General features: G+C 43.4%; 2 protein-coding genes across 2 annotated transcripts in view; one reads left to right on the forward strand and one right to left on the reverse strand.

Moving 5' to 3' along the window:
* The window catches only part of ZFYVE26 (zinc finger, FYVE domain containing 26), a 48993-nt gene extending 38413 nt beyond the window's left edge, over nucleotides 1–10580 (forward strand). The window contains exons 35-42 of the mRNA XM_014941920.1: nucleotides 551–766; nucleotides 2817–3014; nucleotides 3330–3532; nucleotides 4089–4230; nucleotides 4771–4830; nucleotides 6112–6294; nucleotides 6998–7042; nucleotides 8132–10580. Of these exons, the coding sequence (XP_014797406.1) occupies nucleotides 551–766; nucleotides 2817–3014; nucleotides 3330–3532; nucleotides 4089–4230; nucleotides 4771–4830; nucleotides 6112–6294; nucleotides 6998–7042; nucleotides 8132–8341 (1257 nt within the window). The 3' untranslated portion in view covers nucleotides 8342–10580. The remainder of the gene's footprint in view (nucleotides 1–550; nucleotides 767–2816; nucleotides 3015–3329; nucleotides 3533–4088; nucleotides 4231–4770; nucleotides 4831–6111; nucleotides 6295–6997; nucleotides 7043–8131) is intronic.
* Nucleotides 10581–11325: 745 nt separating this feature from the next.
* RDH12 (retinol dehydrogenase 12 (all-trans/9-cis/11-cis)) lies at nucleotides 11326–18312 on the reverse strand. The gene is made up of 7 exons (XM_014941919.1): nucleotides 18222–18312; nucleotides 17681–17799; nucleotides 16747–16902; nucleotides 16353–16457; nucleotides 15766–15975; nucleotides 14767–14956; nucleotides 11326–12833 (listed from the first exon to the last, which is right to left on the reverse strand). Exons 1-7 carry the CDS (start codon nucleotides 18299–18301, stop codon nucleotides 12731–12733), a joined length of 963 nt encoding a protein of 320 aa, XP_014797405.1. The 5' UTR covers nucleotides 18302–18312; the 3' UTR covers nucleotides 11326–12730.
* Nucleotides 18313–18318: the final 6 nt, after the last annotated feature.

Genomic DNA, 18318 nt, shown 5'->3' on the forward strand with positions numbered 1-18318 from the left:
CTCAATCCCAACAATATGTTGTGATGCTGCAATGGTGTTATTTTTCTACTGAAACTCTGATAACTTTGCAGGAATTAAAATAAGAATTTACAAATGCTGTCCTACTCTTTTTTCCGTGTCAAAAAGCACTATTACATGGTTTGAGATTAGCTCTGGAAGTTCTGATGAGGTACCTTAGGCGCTTTTAGTACTAAGCAACTGCAGAATCATAATGATGAAAGACCTCTTAGTAGTACACATTTTAGGAGAATAAAAAAGCCTGTTTGAACTATGTTATTGAAGTAGCTGTTGACAGTGGAATTGTGTTTAAATAAATAAGCCTTCTGCCTGTCCCTGGAAACAGCCATGGAAGCTACAGCAACATTCAGCACCTCTGTTGATAGCAGGATTCCAATCTAGTGTTTATAAAAAGCATTACTGGATTCTCACCCCTCTAAAGGGATCTATTTTAAAAAAAAAAAACACAACAGAAATGAGTGACAAGATCTGACTGAAAAGAAAGTTTCCCTCTTACTCATCATCTATCATTGATTCTCTCTTTTAATGGCAGGATGATGATTACTTTGCCACATTGAGGGAACTCGAAGCAACACTGAGAACGAGAAGTCTGTCTCTGGAGCTGATGTGTGAGGGGAAGATTCAACACAACAGCTACTATCAAGAATGCTTGTTCTATTTACATAGTTATGGCACTAATCTGGCAATAATAAGCTTTTACATGAGGCATGACTGTATGAGAGAAGCACTACTTCACTTGTTAAATAAGGTAAGTGATTTAATTTGCCATCACCAAAATTGAAGTTTGAAAAGTAGCTAAGAGGACTTCAGGGCCAGTCTAAGATGGTAATGAGCATCATGCAGCATTCTGGGTGTTTTTCTGCATGGGAGTTTCTGAGGTCCTAAATGTTGTTATACAAACTATCCAGTGACCGACAAGAATTTAGTGACATGAAAAAATAACTTCGATATTTACCTCTTGTATTTAATCTCTCTTCCCCATTGTGTTGAAACAGTGGTTTCTAGAGAGCAGAAAGCGTTTTAGCTTTTTTGGTAGAGGTCTGGCATCAACAGAACTTTGTCATTTTTCTACAATTTGGGACTACTGTCATACAGTTCAGAAGAAAGGAGGAAAATTGTGAATTCCAACATGCCAGTAACACTAGACACTTTACTGTCTATTACAGTGGCTGTGTCTCTTGGTGGTGGTGGTTGAATCAGACACCCACTTTTGCAGTTCTGTAACCATTAGGAATATAAGGGAATACAGGATCATATCCCAGAGGAGAGAAATCTAGGGAAGCCAAAAAGGGGTTTCCAGTTCTCCCTTAGAAAAACTGCATAAGATAGGACGGTTTAAAAATGTCTGGAGAAAACAGTTCTGTTGGTGCTAAATTACAGTTAAACCTAGAAATTATTCCAGCAAGGTTCTCACCAATTCATTAAGGATGCTTTTTAGGAAGGAGCTGGAGGAGATGTGAATCCATTACATCTCACCAGCTTGAAAGCTGCTAAGCGTGTGGGGGTTTGTTTGTTTTCTTTTTTAAGTTTCTGTGCTTGTGTTTGATTTACTGATTTTTTTTCTATTATTTGAAATAATTATTTTTGAGAATGTACAACTTGAAACACCAAATTCCATGATCTTCACTCTTCTTATGAACTTTATTAATAGAAAATTGTCTTATCACCTCTGCTTTCTCATTGGATCATCAGTCATTCTAAGCTCATGTACTCATCTGCATATTAAATTTGCTTTTCAAATGTGACTTTAATATCAGTTTAAATTTGCCATTAAAGAAAAGATGCATATTTTTGCAATGTTGGTGAAATAATTTCTCTAATTAAGTGGCAGACTTTGAAAATACTCTAGGCATACAATTTGATGTGGAAGTTTTGAACAAGGGCACTGTTAGTGATCATGCAAAATGGAGAGGAAGCTTTGTTACATTAAAGCTGTGAGGTATGTAAGGTACGAGGCTTCTGATGAAACATTTTGCAGTTGGTTGTTTAGAAACATTTTATGTGTACAGTCTGAGATTTAAAAAAACAAAACAAAACAAATTCCATATTATGTCTTTAAAATTTCATGTAGGCCATATTGTAACACATCTTTCCATAGTAACTAACATGAGGCTGCATTTGTGAGACTGTAGTCAGGAGGTCAAGGGAAGTGAATATCCCCTTCAGCTCATTGCTTGTGAGGTGTCATCTGAACTACTATGCCCAGTTTTGAGTTCCCTAGTACAGAAAATACATTGTAAAAGTGGAGTAAGTCTAATGGAAGGCCACCAAAGTAGCTAAGGGCCTGAAGGACATGATATATGAGGGGAGTGATAGAACTAGATTTTTCCAGCCTGAAGAAGAGAAGGCAAAAGGAGATCTATGTGCTGTTTTCAGCTACCAATTGGGTAATTACAGGGGAGACAGAGCCAGACTTATCTCACATGTGGACAGTAAAAGGGTAAGAGATAGGGCACACAATTTGGAACAAGGGAAAACCCAACCAGATATAAGGAAAAGTGTTGGGGTGTTTTTGCCGTGAGGATATTTAGACTTGGGAGCTGGGCCCCAGAGATGCTGTTGAATCACCCTGCTTCATCATGCTCAGACCTGGATGGGACAAGCCCAGAGCAGTGTGACGTAATTTGGAAGCCATTATTGAGTGGGGGTTTGAACCAAATGACCTCCGGAGATCCCTTCCAACTTAATTATTTATTAATTTTATCATCTCTGTCACGTAATACTCCTTCATGTTATATGAGGAAAATCAACAAGCCACAGTGACTCTGCTTCAAGCTACCTTTCTGATGTTTGTGTAGGAATCCCCATCAGAAGTGTTCATTGAAGGGATCTTCATTCCGAGTTATGAAAGTGGAAAACTGCATATGTTGGAGAACTTGCTGGAAACCATTGATCCAGGGTTGGAGAGCTGGGGAGTCTACTTGATTGCAGCCTGCAAATACTTGCAGAGAAAGAACTACTACCATATTCTGTATGAGCTGCAACAGTTCATGAAGGTAAGATGAGGGTCAGTACTATCTCTCTCAGTGAAATGTTGAATACTGTCAGACTCTTGGTTATTTACTTTGGTGTATATCTGCATGATGGACAGTATATTTTTGCTATTTTCCAATCCTAAAAAACAGATAGGAAGGCTTGAACCTGACTGAAGCTGACCTGCTATGCGTTTGTCGTGGATCTGGCACATTGCAGTAGCTTAACTATTTTTTTTAAAAAAAAACAGAGCGTTGCCTGCTTTGTGTGAGCACTTCAGCACAGATAACGATTAGTGAGGGTGGTGTCCATCTTAGTGTTCACTATATTTCTTTTAGGATCATGTTCGTGCTGCAATGACCTGCATTAGATTTTTCACTCATGGAGCAAAGTCTTACACTGAACTGGGAGACAAACAGACATGGCTTCTAAAGATCAAGGACCATCTCAAAGTCTATCTGCAGGAGGTCTCAAGAAGCTCAGGAAGGAAAAAAATGGCATTCACTTTTCGGAAGAAAATGTCTGCCGCAGATGTGTCGAGGTATCTATAAACAAGAAGCTACGTTATAGGAAAGGGGAAATTCCTACTGGGGTTAACTCATAAATAAAACTACGTACAAGTCATAGGTGCCAGACATAACTGAATCCCTGTATTCAAAAGTTGAAGTGTAAATTTAGCCAGATCTCTCTTGTACTTGGGCTTTTATATCTTGGTTTTCTTAGGGACTTTTTTCTTTTTTTTTTTTTCAGGCTAGACTCTAACTTAAAGGTGGGGGGGAGTGTATGTGATATGATGGAGTGGAAAATAGGGAGCAGATATTTATTTGGGATTCAGATTCTCAGGCTCACTTCTTTGAAATAATGTGAACAAGTGCTCACCTTCAGCTTGTGATGCACGTTAAGTGCGCAGATCTGGAAAGCATCTCATTGCTGCAGACTTAGTTACCCAAAAGACAAAGTCAAAAAGTAACTAAAATAATCATTGTTTAGAAGTATATCTTATTTTCAAATGTGTTCAAGAAATTAGTAAGTTCACACAATTGACAATTGACACAATCTCTATTTCAAAATAATGTCAGAATTTTTCCTCTGTCTAGGCACATCAATACAGTTGATCTGCAGATGGAAGTAACGAAGTTCCTGCATCGATGTGAGAGCTCAGGAACTTCTCAACTGACAGGGTCCTCCTTGCCCACACTCTTTGGAAACAATAACATGAAAATGGATGTTGCTTCCAAGGTACTTGTTGCCATTTCAAATACAGCTGTAATTCTAGTAAACAATGCTAACTTGATATACAGGTTGAAACATTTGATGGTTGGAGCATCCTCTTGTATTTTTCATGGACAGGTTACTTGTGCATGTATGCAACCTACTGCTTATGAAAAATTCGTGTTTTTCCTCAAAGTAGCAGAGAACACATGAGAACTTGGAGCTTCTCTCCTCAAAGCTCAAAATTTCAGAGGCAGAGTATCCCAAATACAAAGAGTAATGTTCCTTTTGGCTATGCCTTGCTTCAGAACACAATAGGGTGTAAATACTGCTATTATTCTAATCCTCCTTAACTTCAGCTCAGCTGCATCTGTAACTTGCCGAATGTCCCGTGGGAATCAGCGTGTGACAATAAACCCTGTTCTACTTGTTGGGGTGGTGCTGTTTTCTGTTGACGTAATGTATTGCCTTTTGTGCTGGCCAGAATCTGGAAATGCATTATTATTTAACTGTATGTTATGAAAAAGGAGTGTGCATCTTCAAATTTGTCTACACCTCTTTCTTTAGGTCATGTTGGAAGGCAAAAACATTGAGGAGGGATTTGGGATTGCATTTAGAGTCCTTCAGGTATGGAAAAAGCATGATATAACAAGCACTATTATTACAAAAGAAATGGCTGCAAGCAGTAATTGCTTAAGCAAAAGACTTTGTTGACAAATATCTTTTGATCCACCAAAACGAAAATCTCTTTTGAGGAAAGTTACTAGGTCAAGTCTTAAATTTCTGTGTATTTGGAAGAAAATGGTAAGGAAATGAAGATGCTGCTTCAGTGGAACACTTTCAAACTAATTGGGTTCTATAGAGAAATTAGGTACAGCTTTTCCTTTGCTGTGCACCTTGTTCAGTGACATAACTCTGGCAAACCACAGTCACAGATGTGAGTAAAGAGCTCTGACTTAGTAGCTTTCTGCAGTCTATGATAGCCATGCAAAGACACAGTGAATAAATAAGGCCAGGGCTACCTCTGTACTATTCTTCTGGCTCAGGGAGCAAAGCTAATTAACTGGAAACTTATTCTGGGAACCTCTGCTGCCTCATGTCTGGGTAGAAGTTGAGGTGCTTATGGGTGCTTATCATGAGCCCCCAAACTTTTCTGTGTGTTTCTCATCCATATATTAGGAGCTGCTAAAAGATACTGCTTCAAGCAGTGTGGTTTGCAGTTGCCACCTGGGCAACTGGGTATAGCAGGGCCGTTTCTGGACAGAGGTTTGGCATACTGAAAGAGTAGCTGTGGGTTCAGGTCAGGATGCCTGAAATGTGCGATGGAGAGCCTTAGAAAAATAGCACTTCTTAGCAGCAACAGCAGTCACTACCGCTCAGTAAAAATGGAGCAGTGAGCACAGCTGCCTGGCAGCACTTCTGTTTCCTTCCTGGTTTTAATTTTCTTGCCTTATTCATGGCAGGATCAGTCTGTAGCTTTTCGTATGGGAGGTGTGCAATGGTCAGTTGCTTACTGTTTCTCAAGATTCATGAAGGGTGGCTGCTGGTGGGGTGGCTGGAGGAATACAGTGGGTGCTTGCTAAGTGAAGGAGAGGTAGGTAGAGACCTAGGAAAGATCTTTTGCTAGAAGAAATAAAACTGATTTTTGCCACCCCTGAAAAAGAGGCAGTAACCATGCTCTTGTTCTTGAGCAAAATTGAGTTTTACCAGTCTGATTACAGAAAACCTTTGAGCCAGCCCTGAGCAGTGGTCACTGGAAAATCAAGGGCCCTCAAAACAGCTTTGACTTTTTGGAGCATGGTGTGATATTTTATTCGTAGGAAAGATTGTCTCAGTTGTATAGATTGCCTGTAAGAAAATCTGCTGAGAATATGTAACATGTTGCTCTAATGTTCCAACTACCTCTAGGACTTCCAGCTGGAGGCTACAGAAGTGTACAGCAAAGTGGCCAAGCAGCTGGTGAAGCAGCAGAAGTATGGTGAGATCCGGCAGCTCCTCAAGTGTGTCAATGAGTCTGGAGTTGCAGCTAAAAATGATGGGGATAATATTATCCTAAACTGTCTAAATGAGTTCAAGAACATTCCTGCTGAGGTAATTCCATCCTGCATTGTGTCCCTTTTGAGGTAAAATAGGTGTATACCCTACAGATACAGGGAAACCATCCTGTTGTGTCTGTGCTGCTCTTTTAGTCAGTCCTTTGTATCTTCTGGCTCTGTGCTACCTGCATTGTATAAAGGTGAGAGTGTGTGGTTTGCCTTATGCTGGGAGAGGAAACAATAGGTAGCTGTAGCATGTTCCTACCCTGCACTCCCAAATGATTGCCCATGGTGGGGAGGGAACCTTTCCTTCACAGGATCCTGCCAAATGTTCCTGATTGGGGTGGGAGATTTTCCCTTCAATGAGGCTTCCCTGGACCATGCAGAGGATGTGTGGAGACAGAAACCTCCTGCCTCCATAGGAAAAAATTTTAAGATTCCTTTTGCCTACCACAGTGTCTTTTCCATCCCAGTGAAGGAAGGAGATGCCCTTTATGATAGGGCTATGGGACAATATAATGAGCTCATAGCATTCTCTAGGGATACCTCATAGACATGGCAGGCAGCAGAAGCTCTGGTAAAGGGAAGAATCTGACTTTGTATTTTCTACGTGTGCAGCACTGGCAGTTGGGATGATGTAACCATCTGTGATCTCAGCAGCCCTTCTGTTATGCAGGAGCTTTTGTCCCTGATGGGGTAAATGTTTGCAAACCATTGTCACTCCAAATCTGAACAGCTTTTCTCTTCTTTGGATACAGGATCTGGATAATCTGATTCAGGATATGGACAGTGATGAAAACAAGGTAAGTAGAGGAACTCCTTTAGCAAGAGCTAAACAGCCTGGTCTTGGTCTGCAGGCTCAGTTTTGCCATCTTTTCTTTCATCCTTACTCAGGCCAAAGTTTTGAAGGCAGCTTCCTAGATTGTAGGAAGCACAGGGAATTCCTCAAGGCTGTGTTGTTTGTGACTGTAGAGCTGCAACATGAAGGTAGTGATTGATGTTATCTCTGTTGGTTCCTTGACAGCTCTCAGAGTTGAGAGGGATGTTATAGTGAGAGGAAAAGTATTTCAGAAGGGCTCATTGGTGGGTTTGTTGGTTTCGTTACCCACCTTTCACATCCAGTGCATGTAAGTTTCCAGTAATGGCAGAGAGGACTGATGAGGAAAAACAAACCTCCAAGACGAGATCGTTTCAGCTTACTGTTTCAGAATTAGCCTGTTTCCATTGTGATCAAGAGTTAAATGCTAAAACTTCTCCAATTCTGGTATACTCTTTTCTTAGAGAAAGCGAGGCCTAAACGCTTGGTTTCTTTCTTAGCTTTCATACCAGGCTGCCAAGCCACTGGAGAGTCACAGATAGATATGTGAAGTCTAGATACATATTTATAGATGAAGCAGCTGTGGCTTGGAGTTTGTGGATTGCCATAGATCTCGAGTGGCATAGCTGGGAATAAAATATTAACATTTGTGACTCTCCTCTGTTCTGCTCCAACTGACAAACGCAGTATTTTATAGAGATTGAAAAATGGGCTTTTCACTCTGCCTTTATATAAGATTTATCCCTGGAAGATGTGAGCTGTTGAAGTAGCAATGGAAGAAAATTACTTTGCTATCAGGATATGGTAGCAATGCACATGATAGGATTCCTGATGTTGATTTCATGGTGATACTCTAAAGGAGTTTCCACAAGAGACAAACTTAATAAAACGCAGCTGTCTGTTCATCTTTTACATTGCTATCTGCTCCATGCCATGTTCTGCTTCACAATGTGCTGCTACTGCCTTGTACAACAGGTGTCTTGAACTAGATGATTCCAGTGATTCCTTTCTAAAGCTTGCCCTGTTAGTTTACTACAGCTTTCTAACCAAGTTCTGCCTGCCTTTGCTGCTTCAGATCCAGGCCTACGTGATGTGCAACAAGTTGCGTTCTGCCTATCTAGTCTCGGTGAGACAGGAGAAGACTAGAGCAGTGCAGCTCGTCCAGCACGTGCGACAGCTGGCTGAGAACAGCGGAGATGACGTTGTGAAGGCCATCTGTACCCAGTGGCTCTCAGTGCACCAGCCCAAAACGAGAAATCGGCTTCCCCAGGGCACCAGGAAGTAATGAGTAATTGATATCCACCACCACACAGGAGGAGAAGGCTTCAAGACGGCTTAAAGGCGTGCGGTTCAGCAATCTCTTGGTAAAATGGCAGTCTCTTGACTGATGGTGGTGGCAAATGGATGCTGCTAATGTGCCTCTGGTGAAAGGAAGGGAACTAAACTACAAGTGCCAGTCCTGTTATTTTGACAAACAGTCACTACCTCAGGGTGTTTTTTTGGCTATCTTATTGATGGGGGGCAGGGGGGAGGGGGACAGTTTCAAACCGAACAAGCAAGAATTTTGGTGTATGGAAGAGAGCACTTCTGTTTCTGGTTTGGGGGGTTTTTTGTTGGCTTTTTTGGTTGATTATTTTTGGAAGGCACTGAACTTTATTGTGGGTTTTTTTTTAATCCAGAAAACCTCTACAGAGGGGACAGAAAAATCTCATCAACTCAGTATAGCCTAGAGTATAAAGCTTTTTGTGATTATGGATTTCCTGTGAAGTTTTTCAAGATTGGAGAGATCTTCTTTTACAAAGACTGAAATTCAGAGATTTTTTTAAGCCTCTGTACAAACTGTTGTTACTCTTCTGGTTTGTTTTTTTTTTGCTTTTTTCCCCCACTAGTACTATGTGCCCAATTTCTTTAGGTCACTTGAAAAGGTAGGAACCAATTCTTCATGGCAGGTTTCTACTTACCAGTCACACTGTATGAAGTGTGCCATTCATACGGCACTTGAGCCCTTACTAGATGGATGAAATTACAAAGGGCATATCCTGTACAGGGAGTACAAAGGGAAAATAATCCTTTAAAATAGTTGAAAAATCACGTACCTCTTTCTTTGCCACAGTAATATCCAATAAATTGTTGCAACGCAGCTTTATCACTGAACAGTTGAGAGTAAACCTCCACGGTTTTTCATCAGATATAGCAGAAAATAAGGATAGAGCAAGCTGTGGTAAAATTCTTCAGACAGAAGAATTTTACCTGTTACCTGTAAATCCCTTTACACAGGGATTTACCTGTTTCTTAACAGAATAGTCTGTCCCTGTCAAGTGCAATAGAACACCAGACTAAATTTTTATTAACCAGACATACTGTATAGACTAGATTGACAGGCTTTCCTCTGGAAGTGTTAGGTTAATTCAGTTTTATGAAAAAATAGGAATCTTTGTGTAATGGTTGTGTTCATGAATGCTGCAAAAAGCAGCCGCTTCTCTGCAGCTGTGACTGGGATATGAGAAACGAGCAGAAGGCAGACAGTAGTAGGACCTTCAAAAAGAAACAGACACAGCACGCCACAAGAGTTTGCATTTGCTGTTTACGTGTATTTCGGCACAAAAGGTAGGAAAACTAATTCACCTTTTTTGTTAAAAAATTTAGTTGTTTACTTCAAAAGAAACAACATTTTTCTGAAGCGTAACATAACTGTAAATAGTCCTAGTACATAAAATAATTGAGACTGTCAAGTAAGAGTTTTGCACTATCCCCAAGCTCACTGTAGTGACAGAACAGACTTCCATGGCACTGGGAAGGAGCTGGTCCCTCTCCTTTAATGTTCCATGAGCAGTGCTCCACTGACACAAACGCCTCTCCTGGAGGTGCCCCGCTCACAAGAGCAGGGCTAGAAATGCCTCTGAGCTAAGCAGTCAGAAATGACCACATTTAGCATTCAGAATCTCCTGACCACAGATTTGCATTATCTCATTAGTAAGCAGTACTAATGAAAGCTGCTTTTGTTTTCTTTGCCAGACTGACCTAGCTTTCCATCAGATTACAGCCGTTAGGCTAATCCTAAAACGTGACACTATCCATGTCTTCAGTCATTTCCAAATCTCTAATTATGGGGAGGAGGTTTTACTGTTTGTGGGTATCCAGATCTGCATTGCTGTAATACCTACTTTTCTGGTAGAGTTCCTTCAGCTGTGTGGAGCACAGAGAGCGGAGTTCGCGTGCAGACCAGTCAGTTCTGTACCTGCCTTTTTTCCTGACCTCTTTGCACTGTACCTGATGCACTTTATATAGTGTTTGTTGTAATTTGATGTTCCTAACCTGGAATCATAGGGATCTCTCTCTTACCAGCAGAACTGGAATTTTGATCCTGACTAACTGCCTTGTGTCTCGAATAGTGCAATTATCAAGGGGCTTTGAATTTTTGATCATCAAAAAGGGATTGAGTACTGCCAGTTAAAAAGAACTTCTTGATTAACGACCAAGGTTTGTTTACAATGAAAAAAAGAATAAAGTATTATGACTGGTAACATACCTTCTGTTTGTGTTTTACCTCAGCGTAGCTGGGGATCTCTTTCTAGATCTGTATTTGGCTTTTGGCTATGCTTGATGAGAAGTGGGGGGAGTCTTGTGTCATGCAAAAATCTGTCTCTGCTACAGGGTCCTCAATATTTACACCAATTGAAATATCATATCTTTAAAAGTCCTCCCAGTAGCTAGGTAGCTAGCTCAGCCTCATACATGTACTCTCAGACCAGTAATCCTCTTTAGAGAGCTTTGCAAGTTAATCTAACTCTCCCTTACAAGCCTCCCTTTGAGACAGCTAAATGAGCTTTAGTTCCCTCATTTTACAGATCAACCTAGGAGGTATAAATCACTTGCCCAAGGTCAAAAAGAGTAGCTTGTGTGTCTATGGAAACATGTTGTTATATATCTTATGTTAAATATACAATTAGACTTCTTTGAGAAGAAGAGCATTGACCAACAAGGGCAAAATGTTTCAGCCTAGAGACACTTTCTGCTTTTTTAAAGAATAGTTTCTATTGCTCCTGAAAGCCGCTCTCAAGCAGAGAGTCACACACAGAGAAAGCTGGCCAAGCCTGACCTGCTGGATAGCTTTCTACTGCTACAGTGAAAGGTAGAGTGACAGGGAGAAACCCAAAGGGACTTTAAAATGTTACCCAAGCTGAGTTCTCTACATTTGTAAAGGCAGGTGCAGATAACAGCAACACCAAGTAAACTGGTTCAGCAATTGCAAAGGAAGATACAGTCTGCTGTTGTAAAAAGAAAATGGCTTTATTTAGTATTGCTCAGAGGTAGCACAGGACTGATCTGCATAGGTAGCATCCAGACAGAAAGAATTAATCATAAAATCAACATTTGTTTCCCAAAACTGGTAGTTGGTCACAGTGGCACACTCATATACAGGTCCAGAAACTTCTGGACTTTTATTGCCGTGGTACTTGTTTTCTAACTGCTTAATTCTTTCAGAAATCATCTCTGGTTATGGATCGCACTCTAGCAATTTGTATCGAGGAGTGCAGGAGTTCCAAGGGAGCAGAGCAGTCCCAAGGCTACGTGGATGGACCCAGCTGCCTTCAGCAGCACGGGCTGTACGGTGCTGCAAGGCCAGAAACTGCTGGCAGACAAACGTAAGGATTTCTGTGCAAGTCTTACTTTCCTGTCCTGTAGCTCATGTGACTATCTTGATAATACAGTTGTGACCTCTGCTTCAGCTGTAGGTAGTCTGCTGTCATTTAAAGCTAAAGTAATTTCTGTTTTTTTTTAACATAGCTGAGATGTTTTTTACTCATTCTGCTCTCTTTTCTAGGTTCTAAAGTCATTTAAAGTGCAGCTGGGGGGTTTATTGTGACAACTTTTATACCATCTTTGCTCAGTGCTTCACAGGAGAGATGTTAATTTTTCTTAATAAGATAACTTGCGTATGCACAATTGCAGCACTTCTGCAGCTTTTAACCTCCCGGGCAACTGCCCTGAGACCTGGGTTCTCAAATGCCAACCCTCAGGTAACTTACTGCAATCAATGAGCATCTGGGGCCAAGATACTTCAGTGGCCATGGTCCAACTTCTTACAGAGAATATAGTGAAAAATAACCGATTCGACTTAAAAATGTTACCTAATGGTACAAAAAGGCCAGCACCTGTTTCCGTGTGCTTGAGAGCATTTGTATTGCATGTAATTGCCAGAACAGTCTAAATTCCTAAAGTATGTTCATTCTGCCAGGTCAAATAGTAGGAACTGAAAATAACCTCACAAATCATAAGTTTAGAGTCCTACCTCATTACTATTACTGTTAGGGAAAAAAATTAATTAAATAAAGGTAATTCTTTGTTACTTCATAATCTAAACCTAAGACCACAACCTCCATTTCTATTCTAAAGCCAGAGAACAGTAGTCTCTGGCTGTTGTGTGAGATACCAAGTGGAGGTTACTCCCTGCATCGGCGCTCTAATTCTCCAGCTAGGAAGGGGCACTGGTTGCTCACTAATCTCAATCTTTAGATGTAGTATTCCAGAAATTCATATTAGATTGTGTTCACAGAGCCATCATGAGGGCAGCTGAAGCATCGGTGCTCTAGTCTTGAGGTCTCTCAGCTGTGCTCTTCCCAGGAGAAGCATCGCTGGGCTCAGCCAGCTACACGCTTGAAGTCTGCGCCGCTCAGTCCCACTGGATGCCGAGGAGCTCGCAGCTCACACTCCAGAGCTTCTTTGCTGTCTCATCATCCCGACCCCATGGAGATACATATGCTGGCTTGCAGTCACTGTAAGGGGAACATTTTTGTATTTATTTTTTTAAGTCAAAGATCTCCACCTGCATTAGCACACTGAAATGTCTGTTCGGGTAAGGGAGTTGCTTTCTATTAGCTTAACTTCAAGACCAATTGAGGGTGGGAGGTGATCCAGCAACTGAGCAAGGGTTGGTGCTAAGACACCTTGAGAAAGCTTTCTTTCCAACTGGCTAGGGAAGAGTGACCCCCATGGAACCAAGAACCGGCAAGTCTAGCACTATCTGTTGTCTCAACTCTTAAAGAAACCTATATACCTATATATGCTCTACTGTATACTCTTCAGTGTACGTTGTCTTAACCCACTAAAAAGGTGTGTAAATGCTAACCAAGCTTCTTCAGGAGCACCTTTTCTAGAAAACACCACAAAAAAGCCACTCAAACAGCCCTTCATTATGAACTATTCATCCTACTCTATTGCCACTGCATGAAAAGCAAAACTGCCCCAGAATAATAACACTGTAATAAGCATGTCTGGTTAGCCCCTTTTCCATTATCCTCTCAACTGTGGCTCCTTTCTTCTCAGCTCCTGCAGTCAGCCAGCACTCTGTCTGCAACAGGGATCATGTGTCCTCAGCTATAATGCTACATGCTCAGTAACACGGGGGGGGTTAGGAGAATAGAGGAAATTGCCTCTTGTAAGCTTTCTGTCCAGCCTAATGTTTTTAGAGCTTCAAGTTCCTCAAATGGCTCCGGTGGACTCCACCTGCCTTGCTGTGGCATGCACATTCTTTTCTTAATGTCTAATACTTGTGGTTTATGGTCTGTTGCCTGGATTTTAGGCTAGTCCAGTGTAAACTCTGAATTACTGTTGAAGCTATTAATTTCTCACCAAGTCCAAAACTCCTTTTTTTTTATGAGTTTAAAATCCACCAAAGTTTTCTGCCTGTAAATGCTCCATTTATATCCTGGGACAGACAGTCATCCAGGGAAGATTAAGACATCTATTTATATATTCAAGTCTGATTAAGATGGTACAAACTCCCAAGTGAAGATCTGACAAAGTCATTACAGAGACTAATCCAGTCACGTATCACAACAGGAAAGCTCTGCAAAGCTGAGTTGAATTTAAAAAAAAAAAAAAAAAAGACTCCTTTTCTTGCTTGTTCCCCAAAACCAGCATCATTACACTGCTCTACACCCAGTGGAAAGCTGACAGACACATCTGAACAAAGCTGTTCAAATGGCAGGCTTCAAATCTAGGATGATGATTACTTGGAACTGCTCTGGGCTATCGTTTTGGTGAGGGGAAAAGGCATGACTAGGCAGGGTCCTGCAGTAAGTCAAAGAAGTCAAGAAACAACAGGGTTTGTAGTGGGAGCTACAAGACAGTTTCTAGGACAATGAGTGCCTCCCAGCTGGTGGGTCTGTCACACTGGAGAATCAAGCCATTTTCTCACATGCCAGTCCCAAAAATCTCCTCTCCTCGCACTGCAGCACCATCAGCCCTCCCAGCTCCCTGGGTGCACAGGCCCCTTCTGCTCCAGTGGGGTAAAACTACAAAGAAAACCAAGTTGGTCTTCCCAGGATTGACTCAAGTGACCTCATTAACTAAACAGCTCTGCTGAAAAGTGATTTGCCCAAGTCCTAGGCAGATCAGGATTAGAGCGCTGAGCATGTGACAGCCCTTCCTGCTCTTTGAGTACAGCGATGTTCCTAGCACCAAATGACCTGCTATTGTGTGGAATGTTGCACAGATCAGGGATTTCTTCTAACACAATATCCACTGCAACAGACCTGGAGGGGTAACGCTCTAGTATTTGTCAGCCTCAGTCTATCAGCCAGCCTCTTACCCAGTCCCTTCTTAATGAAGAATGACAGTAAGTCTCATTTTCCTCAGCCAACAAGGCTGCCTTCCCTCCATAGTCTGCCTCCCTCCGCCAGTGATTCTCCATCTGCTTGCACCCACCTGAAATACTGTCCTGTCACAGAGTCTAGTTCTTCTGCTACGGCACAGTAGATGCTGGTCTGAGCTCCTTCCTGAGGTGTCTTCAAGAAGAATGAGAATATCTTCCACAGCCACGTCATTACAAACGAGTGCCGGACCAGCTCAGAATGGACAGAACCAGGATGGAGAGCATTTGCTGTGACTTTAGTGCCTATGACAAAAGAAAGCAGTCCAGGACAACTCTGCATGCATCAATCAGTCTTTAAAAGAAAGGGTAATATATTCCTCAATTCTACCCGCAGATATTTTACAACTGAAAGGAGAAGTCTAGGCATGGACACAGGAAGATTAAGTGAAACTCACAATAGTTACCACTTGCTGGAGCATCCCCCACTCCCTTCCAAACACTGCAGTCTGCTTTCTGCAAAACAATGTGCTAGAGGGACTGGGTGCTAAAACAGCAGCAGTTTCCATCAGGCTTTTGAGAACACCAGGTTCTTTTGATTTACTGTAATTCTTATTTCCTAGAGAAGACACGACTACTTAAGTTTATGAAAAGGACTGCATGGCATGGCTGTGACAGATGTTAGGATTTAAGAGGTACTGTCTAGTCCTTCGTTTTTATAGACAGTAAACACAGGCAGCTGAGTATCCCTCAGCTTTTCCATTGCAGACCGCAACTGTAGTTTAACTCCTGTTTTTTCAGCTTCCCTCCACGTACCAGTGGATACAGCTAGTTTTTTCACAAGCGCCAAAGAAAAATGAAATCCATTAAACTGTGCCAGGCTACCAAACTCCTCTGCCCTGTTGCTGTAAAGACAATTAGTGCTTTAAGTCTCCTGGTTCCACAGTCAAGAAATATTTTCTTCCTGCATCAAATTGCTGTCGGTGACCCTTGCCTCAAACTATTTCATTTCTACATAGCAAATTTCCAGACTTTTCTTCGACCCACCCTCCTCATCCCGCCCATGGTGCTCAAAAGCCAAGCAGAAAACCACTCTGCTCTCCCCTGGGACTTGCCTTGCAGCCGCCGCGCCAGCTCCCGAGTGAAGAGCACGTTGGCCAATTTGCTGTGACAGTAGGCGAGGCCACGGTTGTAGCTCTTCTCACCATGGAGGTCATGGAAGCGGATTCGTCCCCCGTGATGAGCCAGCGAGGACACGTTCACTATGCGGGCGGGGGCAGACTGCTTCAGGCACTCCAGCAACAGGAAGGTCAAGAGAAAATGCCCTAGGGGTGAGAGGAAATGTCATCCTTCCCTGGAGCATTATTCCCCTGCTGGAATTTTAAAGTACTTTCAACATACCACTTACATGTTATATCTTACTACTGCCCATGTTTCAAGTCCAGGGAAAAGAACACCCCCTTGCATCAACAGTTAAAGTTTTTTGAGCTATTAAGCTCTGCTCCTCAGCTCCAAAAAGCTGCAGCTGTCATATATTTCAAATGTCCCAAGTAACATGTACATATACTTAAACTGGGTCTATAATAAGCAAATACACGTCTCCAGAAGAAGGAAGGATGAGGAAGAAAAAGTCTGAAAGCAGGATTTTCCTCTGGCATTTTGCCACAAATATTGAAAGCAAGCACAACTTCTCTGGCCTTACCAAGATGATTGACTCCCAGGTGCATCTCGAAGCCATCAGCAGTCTTGGAGTACGGGCATAACATTACCCCAGCATTATTAATGAGAATATGGAGCTCCTTCTCCTCTGCAAGAAGCAACAGACATCCTTAAACGGAGACCAAAGACAGACAAGAAGGTGGCACAAGCCTGCCAAAAAAATCCCACACCTGTCTTGAGTTGCAGCCACATCACCTCAATTAAATAAGTCTCCTCCCACAAACTAGCTCCTGGGCCTCTGAAAAGGCCCTGCTTTGAACCACAGTGCCCAGTGTGGTACAGAGATATGCAGGGCAGGGATCTGGCATTTGTTAGAAGAGCAGCCAGCTGTCCTTGGTAAAATATTCTCACTGAAAAGAAGGATCTAGAGACTGTACCTGCTAGAAATTTCTCAGCAAACTCCCGGATGGACTTCGTATCAGCCAAGTCCAGTTTTTTCACAATGACTTGCTGGTTCCCCGTCTCAGCTCGGATTTCACTGGCTGCAGCTTCTGCCTTCTTTATGTCTCTGCAAGCGACAATCACCCTCGCACCTGCACGGAGGGGCAAAAGCAGGAACAGAAGCTGAGATCTCTGGGAGCATTCTGGATGATCAGGGCTATACCAAATAGGCTGAATATGCACAGGACTTGCAAACAACATACTGTTTCTTTAGGGAACCGGCATCAAGTCAGGGGAGTAGCTGGGAGGGACAAAGCCTTTCCTACTATGTTGTTAGCTCCGACCCAGCCCAAAGCTATTTTCAGACCAGACAGTGCACAACTCAAGTGCCTCTGTCCATGTTCTCCCAGGCCAGGAGTGTGTACCTCTACACTGGTATGATAGGCTTACGAATGCCCCTGTAACGGAATCTTCAAGCCAGGACTACATGAAGATACTTGGATTCCAGCCACAGTTATTTCTAAACGGATTGTGAACAGGTAGTTTAATCTCCTTACCAGTTACCCAAAAAGCATTTAAACCAAATTAGCTTGAAACGTGAATAACTAAAGCCCACAGCAGCGGACCTATGGCATTTCCCAGCTTCATAGATGAAGAACCCAGTGCTACCAGGAACTTCTCCCGGCCCCTCAAGACGGCAGCAGTGCAGAGCATTCTCATGTCACAGGGCACCTTTTTGGAGTTCAAAGGAGGAAACCAGCTGAGGAGCTGGGGACTTGCACCTCAGTGGTTACACCTGGGCTCGTCTGAAATGACTGTGGAATCCAACTCAGATGTAAGCATCACGTACTGCCCCTTAGGTCCCCAAAAGGGACCGCTGATGCACGTCAGCCGCGGGGGGATGCCCGCTGCTGATGGCTGGCCACTTGCCTCTTCGGGCGAGGTCCCTGGCCGTCTCCTTCCCGATGCCTGTGTTGGCTCCTGTGATTATGGCCACCTTCCCCTCCAGCCTGACTGTCGACTTGCACCGTCCACCAGCGACATACCTTCTGCAGGAGAGAGGTGAGGAGGACGAGGTCCCGGGGCTGCTTCCCTCCTTCGGGGACCCAGGGTCGGGCACCCCAACACCCCGGGTTCGCCCCGAGGCTGTCACAGGCACCGTTACCTGGAGGCGGTTGATCACGACCGTGTCGTGACCGGGCCACAGGGTCAGGTTCTCGCTCGCCCTCCAAACCCCCCACCGGCTCCGCGGCCCGGGACAGACCCCGCCGGGGCTGAGCCGAGCCCCGGGAGCGCCCCTCTGCCCGCCACCGGCACCTTAACGTTAGCGAGGCGCTGGAGCTGGGGCTGCGTGAACGGCGCCCTACCCCAGCGCGGGGGAGAGAACCGGGACCCCTTTCACCCGCGCTCCCCTCAGAGGCGCAGGGGCAGACCTAGCCGCCGCGGGGCGGAGGCGCTCGGTGAGACGCACCTGATGTAGGGCGCTGCCACCAGGAGGAGGACGGGGACGGAGACGGCGGCGCCGAGCGCGGCTCCCCAGCAGTCGAACATCGCCGCTGCCCGCTCCA

The sequence above is a fragment of the Calidris pugnax genome, unplaced genomic scaffold (assembly GCF_001431845.1).
Source record: "Calidris pugnax isolate Ruff unplaced genomic scaffold, ASM143184v1 scaffold56, whole genome shotgun sequence".
Classification (NCBI taxonomy): Eukaryota; Metazoa; Chordata; class Aves; order Charadriiformes; family Scolopacidae; genus Calidris; species Calidris pugnax.

Bases quoted from the DNA above. Each gene is read 5' to 3' on its own strand.
- RDH12 (XM_014941919.1), bottom strand. From the start codon at position 18,301: ATGTTCGACTGCTGGGGAGCCGCGCTCGGCGCCGCCGTCTCCGTCCCC. The intron at 16,458-16,746 runs GTACAGTCTCTA...TGCTTCTTGCAG, and splicing joins TGCTGAGAAATTTCTAGCAG to AGGAGAAGGAGCTCCATATT. The intron at 14,957-15,765 runs GCAAGTCCCAGG...CTTTTGTCATAG, and splicing joins GCTGGCGCGGCGGCTGCAAG to GCACTAAAGTCACAGCAAAT.